Source organism: Giraffa tippelskirchi, chromosome 9 (genome assembly GCF_054371585.1).
Source record: "Giraffa tippelskirchi isolate mGirTip1 chromosome 9, T2T-mGirTip1v1.2.pri, whole genome shotgun sequence".
NCBI classification, from domain to species: domain Eukaryota; kingdom Metazoa; phylum Chordata; class Mammalia; order Artiodactyla; family Giraffidae; genus Giraffa; species Giraffa tippelskirchi.
In genome coordinates this window covers 135,107,398-135,119,777 of record NC_137283.1, presented here as the reverse complement: position 1 = coordinate 135,119,777, position 12,380 = coordinate 135,107,398, and the positions used below count along the sequence as shown (strand labels likewise).

The following is a 12,380-nucleotide window of genomic DNA, read 5'->3' as shown; positions in this document are numbered from 1 at the left end:
TCTAGCTAAAAGTATGAAGTGTTATTGACCACAACTCTGGGAAACATTGCTTTACTATTTGAAGTTAACTCTGACCCTAATGCTGGGTAGGATTGGGGGCAGGAGGAGAAGGGAACGACAGAGGATGGATGGTTGGATGGCATCACCGACTCGAGGGACATGGGTTTGGGTAGACTCTGGGAGTTGGTGATGGACAGGGAGGCCTGGCGTGCTGCGATTCATGGGGGTGCAAAGAGTTGGACACGACTGAGTGACTGAACTGAACCGGTATATTATCAGAAGTCTGGTCTCTGAAACTAATTATGTAAGTTTGTGCAAGTCAGTTAACCTCTGGATTTCCTACCTATAAAATGGGGAGAATATCTTCCTCACTGAATTGGGAATGCATATGAAAGCACTTGTACAGTGAAGCATTGTACAAGTATCAGGATGTATTTTTAGTTCGTTACCTCAGAAGGTTTCCCTAGTCAACTGTTTATCAACAACTGGAGGAAAATGTTGCCAGAACTAGGCCACATGTACTGAACATCATGTAAGTATAGGTCAGTGTGCAGACAGACTGGAGGAGTAAGAGCCCAGGCCCCGTTTTATATCAGTAAATCAGAGTCTCTGGGGGTGAGACCTGTATTTTTCCATAGTCCCACGTTTTGGTGGGTTGATTGATTGATTTGATTTTGGTAGGTAAGAGCTACCAGTGTAAGAGAATAATCAAAAAGATAAAATTATATTGAGTATATACTACTTAGGAGGTCAATTAATTATACAGTATATTTTAGGAAAATTTGTAACAGGAAACTAGTAAAATGCTAAGTTCTAGCTAGAACCTAAGAGACAATCACTGATATGGAAAAATTAATTCCAAGGAAGTTAACATAGACATGATTTTACTATATTAATGAAAAGTCACAAGAAAACTAAACATTTGTGTTTAACTTGTTTCAAACTTTCACCCAACTATAATTTGAAACATACCTCTGGTATTTCATTTTTGTTCCTTTAACGAACAATTTAGTAAACAATGAACAATTTAGAAACAGTGAACACTTAACTAACTACCAACAGGTTGTGCATTTGACAACTTGTTAGTGAGCTGTGTTTTTATGTTTATGTGTCACCACAGTAATTATCTTTGAGGATATTTAGCTATTTTCTACTTCTAGTTATGAAGCATCTAATTTCTTACCCTCTAAGTTCTTCCACCATCCAAATTGTCCTTTCCACAACTGATAAGTTCATTTTCTTTATTTCTTGTTCTGTTGTCTCTCTATTTGTGTTTCTTTCTATAAATCAATTTTCTTTGTTCTTCTTCTGTTGTCTATTTGTGTTTCTTTCTATTCTTGTTCCATTATTTTGCATACATTACTCCCTTACAGAGAAGCCTCTGTGACTTCAGGAGAAATCTGATCGTTTACCATTTTTGCATATCTAATCCTTGCTTTTCTTTTTGACCATATGGCTTAGTCTTCTCTTCACTAATCTTCAACTAGTGATGCACTATAAATTGCAACAAGCCACTCTCTAAGGCAGAAACAAAGCTCTGATTTGTGGTATTTGCCAATTATCAAGGTGTAAATACTCTCACCATGATCAGTTTCAAGAAGAGCCATGCTTAACAACCAGCTGTCAAAGTTCCTGGAGATTTAACAGTCTGTTGTTATGAGCTTACATACCACTGCACTGGTCTCTGAAACTAATTATGCAAGTTTGTGCAAGTCAGTTAACCTCTGAATTTCCTACCCATAAAATAGGGAGAATATCTCACTGGTTCTAACCAAATGGAAATGAGAAAGTACGCACATTGCCTAGCACACTGTGAGTCTGGGGAAGGCCACCCACCGCGCCCCCTCAGCCCCCGCCACACATATATTTGTCTTAGAATCAGCCTTTGCTGCTTGATTTCCACTTGGCACAGTCTTCCATAATGCAACCCCAGGGAGAAATTCCCAACTGCTCCTCCTTGTGGCAGGTTGTTTCCCACTCTGGGAAGCTGACTAGTTCAGCTATTCCTTCTCAGACCTCCTAAGCACATACCTGTTTCTCTTGGCAAGATACTATTATACCGATTTCTCTCTTTACATTTGGAATCTGCTCAGTTTTACCATTACCTTTTAAGCTTCTCGAGGGAAGAGTGCTATTTGTACTCTTCTGGCTCCTGGTTATCCTGTATATAATTGGACTCAATAAATTTTTGCTACTGATGATTTCTGACTTTCTGTTAAAGGTTACATTTGATTGTGTAAACTCAATTATTGAACCTTATAGAATGGCTCTAGTCTTCCTTACATATAAAATAGCTGTCCCCTACCCTTCCCACCTGCTCCCCAAGCCCTGGCCCCAGGCCCCTTTCCTAGTACCTAGTAACCTACTTGATCAACTGTGATATCTAGGATGGTTTCAAAATCATGAGTCTGCTTGTAATGTATATTTTAATTAAGTTGGCTATACTCTTCCCACTTTTCCTTTAGGTTTTAGAAGACGGGCGTTTGGTAAACAAGAATGGATCATCTGAGCCTGTCCTAACAGTGTCGCTTTTTGGGAGATGGTACACCAAGGACGTACATTCCATCTCAGGCGGGACCAGCAACTCAGCAACAACGTACCTGATGATACCCACATTATTAATGAGCATAACCTTGCAGTATACTGTGATGGTGTAGAACATCACTTTATCGCATTCATTGATTCATCTCAGATTTACTAAGAAATATTGAATGACTAGCTCACTAGTATAGACCAATGATTTCCAGATATTTTTTCCTCATAAAGGATTATTTTTAAGGGCTGCAGTAATTTTGCCTCCTTTTTTGGCTATGCTGAAATATCAGAGTATGGTATAGTGGTATAATTGATGTTTGGGTCAGATAGATGAGGATCAAATCCTGGCTCCAGCCTTATTTGCCATGTAATTTTGTGTCTACCTGTGTGTTAGCAGGAGCAGAGTGAAGAGATTCAGGGACATTTTAAATGTAGTGATGGCTTTGGAAGAGAGCAGTAATGATGAGAATGAGGGGAACTGAGAGATTTATGACTGAATTCCATTTAACATTAAAGACAATTTGAATTTATTCAGTTTTCTGTGCTAATGATTGTGGGGGGATTTGCTTTCTAATCAGATGGAAACAAACTCATTGGAATTCCATTGGAAACATAAACTCCAATGTTTATCTTAACAAAAGAGTTGTTTTGAGATGTTCTAGAAAAACTAACACCCAGTCTAGTTTCTTGGGTAGTCATAGCACCAAATAGTCCTACTTAATGGCTGTGGTATAATTTAAGTCACAAATACCATAACACAAAGACCATGACTGTTAATAGTAACACTATTTTCAACATTGAGTAGTCTGTTTTTAGTGATGGGGAAAGTACATGTATGTAAATATTTCAAAATCATCAAAACTGTATGCTCTTTTATCTCTTCATAAAACATAGAACATTTCAGATTTGTCAATTTTGCTTGAGGAAGTTAGACATTATGCAATGGTTTTGTGGTGTGTTTCATGATGCATGAGCAATCATATTTCACTTTCAGAAGTTTCAGTGTTGACTGGTAGTCAGCCTCTGAAGTTAAATTCACTGGTTTGAGAAAGATATAAACAAGAATTTCCTCACAGATTCTAAGGGACAGTCCTTCCCCTGATTCACATTTAGAGCTGTCAGCTATACTAGAATTCATTAAAAGCAAAAGCAAAAATGAAAAACAAATAGCACCAGTCCCAAGGAAAACTAAGAGTACTTAACTGTAAAACTGTTTGCATTACAATGTTTTAATTCGTATCGCATCAGTGGTTTTCACATGCACATTTTATTTACCAGGAGAAGGCAATGGCACCCCACTCCCGTACTCTTGCTTGGAAAATCCCATGGACAGAGGAGCCTGGTAGGCTACAGTCCATGGGGTCGCTAAGAATTGGACACGACTGAGCAACTTCACTTTCACTTTTCCCTTTCATGCACTGGAGAAGGAAATGGCAACCCACTCCAGTATTCTTGCCTGGAGAATCCCGAGACGGCGGAGCCTGGTGGGCTGCCGTCTATGGGGTGGTACAGAGTCGGACACGACTGAAGTGACTTAGCAGCAGCAGCAGTTTCATTTGGCCTTGATTCAGGGAAGTGCACCTGAAGGAGTAGCTCTTTAGTTTCTAAAGAATCTAGGGTCAGTGTCCAGTTTCTTTGATAAAACATCTTTCTGTCTCACCTTAAAATTTCACGTTAGTTCTTTAGTCTCCTGTGGTTCTGGAGGGAATAAACAAGGCACTGCTTTCCACTCATCCTTTTTTTCCTGAAATGCTCTATTACAGATAGCAAGCTTCCCAGTTGCTGTCTCTTCAGCTTCAGCTTCCCCTCAACACTCACTCTCCGTCCTTTTTTCCTACATTCAGATAGCATTTGTTGATTTCATACTATGTTCCAGGTACCAAGTACTGGGACATGGTCTATACATTCTCTTTGATCTCTTTGCCACTCTGTGACATTGCCCCTGTGACCTTATACAATCTAGTCCGGTAATTTCTAAGATATATTCACAGCCTTCTCTGCAATGATCGCTAACTCTACTTTCTGCCTTTTTTAGTCCATCTTTGCATTTTGACCCATCCTCATGGTGTCAGCTCATTCATCTACATGAGTGATTTCCAGTGGTAATTTTTTTTTTTTCCTGTTTTGACCTCTTTTTAAAAGTCCATTCACATTCTCTAATTCCATTCTGACCATATCTCCTAGGTATTTCATAGATAATAAGTGCTATGAAAAAAATCTTAGAGCTAAGGACTGGTTAAGTAAATTTGGTCATACCACACACACACACACACACACACACACACACACACACACACACACACAAGCACACACAGATACCTCTAACAAAGTCATTCTTGGAAAGATACTTGGATATAAAAACAGTAACAACTGTGACGATTTATTTAGTTACAGGATCTAGAGACATGAAGTAGTATTTGGAGGAGGAAAGAAGATATTTTGACAATTTCCCCAGAGAATTTCCAGGTGCCTTGAATATAAAAGGTGAAAAATAGTAGGGATAAACTGAGTGATAATAACTTACTTGTCCTCAAGAGACTTGTGACATCTCGTATAAATATGAGTTGAACAACCCTGGTGATTGCTTTGATCAATTGTAAGACTTGTAAGCCCTTGTTCCCCTGCTCCTCTTATGTACTTTTCATTTTTTATCTCAGATGTTAATTTAAAAAAAAAATGCCCTTCAGTTACTCCTGTCAAACTCTTGAAATTCAGTCTGCTGGCTAGAGACTGAGAAATTCTTATACTTAGATCATTTTATACTATTTTTCTAATCTTTTAAATAAAGAAAAAATGATGAAAACATTCTAGGATATTGCTAATTTCGAGTTTTTCATAATGCTGTTTAAAGATTAGATTTATAACAGAGTCTGATTTTTTTTACCCTTCATGAACAAAGAGAAAAGAAACCATAAAAGAGGTCAATATTCTTTTTTTTATGATAAAGAATATGACAGTTTATGGAGAAGGCAATGGCACCCCACTCCAGTACTCTTGCTTGGAAAATCCATGGACGGAGGACCCTGGTAGGCTGCAGTCCATGGGGTCGCTAAGAGGCGGACACAACTGGGTGACTTCAGTTTTACTTTTCCCTTTCATGCACTGGAGAAGGAAATGGCAACCCACTCCAGTGTTCTTGCCTGGAGAATCCCAGGGATGGGGGAGCCTGGTGGGCTGCTGTCTATGGGGTCGCACAGAGTTGGACACGACTGAAGCGACTTAGCAGCAGCAGCAGCAGCATATATCTTCTAGAATCAGAAGGTCAAATTTGAAAACAGTTAGCCAGGATGACTAATGAGCCAAAAAGCTTTATAAGTTAAGGGCAGGTACAACAGATACATAAAATATTTGAATTCCAGAGGGATAAAATGGGGGTTTTCACAGACAATTTATAAGGACTCCCACATGGTTACCATAGGACAGGAATTTAATGTTTTTGGCATCAGACCTCCCATAAAATACATTTAAGGTGGCTTTATCGTTTGATTTTGATCACCCACCCACCTGTATATAGTTTGCCCTTCTCTTATTTATAATTAGGAGATCCACTATAGCAACTTCAGGATTACAAGTAAGGCTCCATTTGCTAGAATTCAAAACTGCCAGAGCTAAAGAAATTTTCAGACTTAATTAAAAATATAAGAAATGGTAGATTTTAAAGCACAGAATGTGAGGCCTAAAATAAATTATTTCTACAAGATTTTACATCTGTTCTAAGTTCTTTCAACCTTCAAGCATTGGTAAATACTTGTAACACATCATGTTATAAAAATCATCACATTTTATATATTTACCACTGAAATGAGTTTCTCAGGGGCAGAAATCATGCTTACTGTCCATGATGTATTTCTAACATGTAGCACAATGCCTGAAACAAAGCTGCTGAATGAACTGAAAAAAAAAAATTAAATTACTAAGAACAGAAAGAATGGATGCCCAAAATGAGTGTCTGTCTGTATTTGGGACATGATAGTTCTGTAGATCCTACTGCAGGAGATATAAATCTTTCATTGGCCAGACTATACTTCCAATATGAATTCAGATTTACATGTCTTAGGGAAGTATAGAACGTATCAGTGAATTAGTGAAAGCACTGTCATTTGGACATGATGTAAAAGAAATTGCTTATAATTTACTCTTGCTGGGAGACATCTAGTATAAATATGCTCTTGACCCACGAAAATAAAAACAGGAAGTGTGTAGTTGGAGGGTAGAAGTGTGCCTTACTAGTCAGTCCTAACTCATGCCTCATGGCTAGGAACCTATTCATAAATTAAATACCTCATTAATGTAAAAGAAATCCAAATATTCTAGAAAAAATGATAAAGGCATAGTACAAGACATTAAGTGAAAAAATATGTACCATCTGCCCATTTTATGGAATAAGATGTTATGAACAGAGTGGATATTTTTTGTATTTCCTTCCAAATGCATTCTTCTCCTTTCATTGTCTGCTTTTACTAGAGGAAGTCATTTTCCTAAGATTATTTTAGATCATTCTTATGACTTCTTGGTAGTTTATTACATATGCATAAAAGTATCTTAGTACTATTTTTCATCTTTTTAAACTTTGTATGCATGACATCAAATTACACGTATTCTGCATATTTCTTATTTTTACGTAAGGAATTATGAGCTTAATCTATGCAAGTGAGCATCAGTTTACTTCAAGCATTTTCACAGTGTCTGTTGTCCAGTTACATTAGTGTGCTAGTTATTCAGCTATTGTCTCAGCTCCAAACCCACCGCTGTATTCTTCTTTGTGGTGTTGAGGTTGAGGGTAGGCAAACATATTTCTCCTTTGCCCCCGGCTCCCTGTTAGGTTCTGCCAACAGAGGGCGCTAGAGGGATACCAAAGACTGGACAAAGAGTGGAGTGACTTCTGTTTGCCCACTTGAGGGTACAGTGTACCTGTGCCTGACAGCAGTCGTTTGTTCCAGTACCAGTTGGTTCTAGTTTTTAGTTCTGCCTTTTTTTCCCATACCCAGAACTGATGTCATTGCCCTCCTTCAACAGTGTCTCCTCAAAAAATGAGTCCCAGCTCTGTTGGGGCCCTCCTCTGATGAGCTGCCTTATTCACACCAGCTGGAGAGCACCCCACCCTCGGGCTCTGAGCCTCAGCTCCACAGGGTTCCCTAGAAAGCTTCTAGCTCCTACACTCCCCTTTTCCTTTTGTTCATGAATGCCAGGAATGGTAGTTACTGCCTGTGTTACCCCAGTGTTCCCTTTTTGCCCTTCATTCATCAAATATCTGTTTAACCAAATCCTTACATTAAATTCTATTAAAATAACTGGTGCAGATTCTGTTTTCTTGGTTGCATCTTGTCTGATACAGCAGATAAGACGATATTCATTTGTCTTCTTTCCTACTGATGAATATGGTGGGCATGGCAAACCTGCTGCCCTGAAATCTTGGGTAAGTTTGATAATGTGCGCATGTGCTAAGTCACTTCAGTCGTGTCTGACTCTTTGTGACCCCATGGACCATAGCCCGCCAGGTTCCTCTGTTCGTGGGATTCTTCAGGCAAGAATACTGGAGAGGGTTGCCACGCCCTCCTCCAGGGGATCTTCCCAACCCAGGAATCGAATCCGAGTCTCTTTAAGTCTCCTGCACTGGCAGGAAGGTGGGTTCTTAACTACTAATGCCACCTGGGATAATGTAGTAAAGGACAAAATGTGAAAGCAGTCAGTGGTGATACAATGGTCGTCCCAGGCATGTTCTCATGGCCTCTCACTCAGACCTCAGTAGAAAAAGTAGCGGGCCCATCCTCTGGCTTCTTCTGAGCTTCCATGTTCTTCACTTACAGGAGGAGTGCTGAAACTATAAACTTTGGGTGCCCCTATGTGAGAACACAGGGTTTATGGCCACATATCTTTGACCTTGAGTATATATTTTTTGGGACTTACGTGATTTCTCAGTGACAAACTGAATCAAAACGTAATGTCAGCTGACTCTGAATCCTCAGTTTCAACAGTCTTTTTTCCTACATTTATTTTTGTGGTTTTGCTTAGGTTTTTTACTTTGGGGATATAGACTTATTACACTTATCATTAATATTATTTCACATTATAAATAAAGGTTCTCTGATCATTCTTGTGGATGTCTCCCTGTGCCCCTTAAGAAGTCCAACACCATTTTTTTAGAGAACATTTGCATACATGCTAATGACTGAGCTCAATGTTTATGACGAGTGGCATAAACAATGTTTCCCAGCTGACTGGGAAGATCCTGTGCTGGATGGTGATGAGGAATAAAACAAAAGCTTCTTTCCAGTATAGAAGAGGAGACAAAGAGTCATCTTTATCACTCATCATAATAATCAAATATTGAGCAAGTGGAATATGCCTCACACCTCACACTGTGTCATGCATTCAAGCATCTTATTTAACACATTTGATGAAAGGTACAGAATGTAATGATGGATTAATTTTGCCCTGGGAGACAAGAGAGTTGTCAGCTACCAGCTGGGTAAGTCAGTCATGACATTCTAGGCAGAGTTAGTAACGCCAGCAAAGACAAGGAAGAATGGCATGCTGCAAGCAGAGACCAATATATTGAGGCAGGGGAGGGTAAAAGGAGGCAGAATAAGGAGAGAGAATGAAAACATATGAGGCCAGAAAGACAGGCAAGGATCAAATCGTTGAAGAACAAATGAAGTCTGGACTTTATCCTGAAGCTAAAAGACCCATCAAGGGATTTTAGAGTATCATGATGAACTAAATTGTTTAAAAATTACTTTCCACTTTTATATATAGGATGGATAAGCAACAAAGTCCTACTGTAAAGCAGAGAACTATATTCAGTATCCTGTAATAAAGCATAATGGAAAAGAATATGGAAAAGAATGTATATATGTATGTAACCGAATCACTTTGCAGTGCAGTGGTAACTAGCACAGCATTGTAAATCAACTATACTTCAATAAAAAATTACTTTGATAGTGGTTTGGAGGATGGAGAAGTAGGGAAAACCAGGAGATTGTGGGGGAAGAAAGTGTTCTAAGAATGAGGTAGCCAACATGGGAATGAAGTTGGGAATGAGAACTGACCAACTGACTTAGTAAAGGAGAGGTCAATGGTGACCTTGACAAGGTGATTAAGTCAGAGGCAAAATCCTGATGGGAGGGAAGGAATTAAGAGAGAGAATACAACCATGTAAAAAATTTTGTTGTACAATGGAGCCAAAAAATGAGGCAGGAACTGGAAGGTGATGTCAGATCAAGAGAGGGTAGTTTTGTTTTTAAGGGTAAGGGATACAATTGGATAATTAACCCAATAGACAAAGAAAAATTGATGAGGAGGAGAAAGAGAGAGTTTTCAAAGCACTGTCTTTGGGATCTGGTGGACAAAGATAGGGAATGGACTTAGGTGCATGAGCAGTCATTGATAATGAGAGGATAGGAGATGGAATTGATAGGTATGGATGCTGGCAAGTAGACTGATGCTTTGTAGGAGCTTGTGGAAATCTATTTAATTGGAATAACAATCCTGGAGTTCAGGAAAGAAGTTTGAGGTAAAAATAGAGGCAGTAGTTATCAGTTCATAGAGGGTAGTTAAAGGTATGAAGTAGAAAAGGATCTGCTATAGGGGCTAGATGATAGAATAAGGAATGGAAACTAATTAACACTGTGGCTGTTGACCATGAGTGTATTCAGAGTTCGGAGAAGTGAACAACAGCAAAGGCAAGAGGTGAGAAACTTGATTTGGAGGGGCAGGAGTTAGCGAGGAATCAATCCAGGATCAGAGTGGTAGTATATGTATTAAAATATAAAAAGAAGGGTGGTCTTGGCTAAGACCAGGAAAGTTAAAATGGGACAGAGTGGGAGAAGGCTCCGATTGTCTGCTTTGATTTGATATACACATGGGAAGCATTTTACTTAATGAAAGCAAGGGTTAAGGAAAGTTTATGGTTTGCAGTATTGATTGAAGGTTCACTTACTAGGAGTGAGATCAGATGGGCTGATGGTGAGCCTGGTAGAGTAACAGTTGGCCACAGAATCAGGACTCTGGCAATAAAAATGGAGAGCAGGTTTTGTAATGGATAGTGGGACTAAAGACCTGGGGAGAGCCAATGAACTCTTAGAGACATTATTCCAGGGGTCCTTCTCTCCTTTAAAATTTTGTGACTTACATATTTATTAATAAAAGCATAATTATATTTATTTTAATACAGAACTTTAGATTCTAAATATCCTAATGCCTAATAATTTTGAACTGTCATTCAAGTTAGGTACTTGAATATTTAAGTTCAAACCTTGTTTAAACGACTTGCATCCATCATCACTTCCTACTCCTGATATATATATGAGGCAAGACATTACTAGCCATATTTGGTAGCAAACTATCTGAAACATGTTTCTATTGATTTCAACATTAAATAAAAAGTTGGTACACTTCCTGGAATTAGGGAGTGTGACGGAAAATCCCTCTGTTTCTTTTTGATTCTATTCAGAAAGTCAGGTCAATCGAAGCAACAGGTAGAATTTTCAACTTGACATGATAATATGTTCCTTCTCATTATAAAGCAATTCATCTGTCTTATGTGATTCTAATACTGTCCTCATTTTTTTTTTCTGAAATGAATTTGTGCCTGATTGATATTATTATTTTGGAACATAAAGTTACATGGAAACTCAGTAGGAGACCTGGGAAAATGAAGGCATATTCTGATAATGAAAAAAGGTTATTCAAATTAAAGGGTTTCCAATTATAGAACTGAAGCAACTAAAGAAACAAAAAAGACACATATATCCAAAACTTGCCAGTTTCCCTACATCAGATGAAGCATAAGGAAAAAAATCTCCTGAAGATTAGATTTTGAGTCATGTATAATTATTTACGGAAGAGGGCCTCCCTTGAAAAGTGAGCAGATCCTATAAAGATGAATAAATTGTATGCCCCCAAAACCTAGCTCTTTGGTTTCTGCACATAAACTTCACAGCATTGGCTGGGTTCCAGAGAATCCCAGAGACTCAACTAGGTGGGCACTCACCATCACTGACCCTGTTGTCATCTATCTATGTTTTATACAGTGTTCAGGTAAAGTTCCAATATTTCAGACTATTAGGCAGGCTTTCCAAGAGAAACTGGCAGCTGTGGTTTCTGCTGATAGCTTCTTATAATGCAAACACTTCGGGCCACTGGTCATAAACATTGAGTTCAGTCATTAGCATGTATGCAAATGTTCTCTCCTGTTATTTTGGGAGCTCTATTAAAACTGAGGCTTGCCTTAGACTCTGTTTTGTGTCTGTCACAGCTAATTATGTAAGTTTTCATGAATTGTTGCCATGATAGTCCCTACTACAATGATTCCACATTGGTCCTATTAATGGAAATATTGAGCCATTTAATAAAATATTCTGATTGAAAATATTGAAATAGTTTAATAAAATATTTTATTAAAAGAAAAGAGTTCAACTCCAAGTGTGTTTTGGAATGGGATGGACTCATCTGCTTGGCTCATTACTTCCAATTCTAGATTTGGGTGGGCCTTTTAACAGTGCCAACAGCAGCATCACACACTCGAGTCAGTCCAATTATGTACTTCTTGCACAATATCCTTTCTCAACACTGTGTTGTATAATCTATTCGTGAGATAGTATAAATAGTGGTAGCAGACAGGTAGGTCTTTAACATAATAGTTTTTCCAGTGATACAAAGTACAAGAATCTGAGTTTAACAAAGCGCACTGCTCCTGCCGCTCCTGCCGCTCCTGCTGCTGCTGTCAATTCAGTCGTGTCCGACTCGGTGCGACCCCATGGATTGCAGCCCACCAGGCTCCTCTGTCCATGGGATTTTCCAGGCAAGAGTACTGGAGTGGGTTGCCATTGCCTTCTCCAAACAAA

General features: G+C 38.7%; 1 protein-coding gene across 3 annotated transcripts in view; it reads left to right on the top strand.

Moving 5' to 3' along the window:
* The window catches only part of LOC145520208 (pantetheine hydrolase VNN2-like), a 30,747-nt gene extending 25,407 nt beyond the window's left edge, over window positions 1-5,340 (top strand). For all 3 annotated transcript variants that reach the window (XM_081526133.1, XM_081526132.1, XM_081526134.1), the window contains one exon: window positions 2,466-5,340. In XM_081526133.1, the coding sequence (XP_081382259.1) occupies window positions 2,466-2,657 (192 nt within the window). In that variant the 3' untranslated portion in view covers window positions 2,658-5,340. The remainder of the gene's footprint in view (window positions 1-2,465) is intronic.
* The last annotated feature ends 7,040 nt before the right edge of the window (window positions 5,341-12,380 follow it).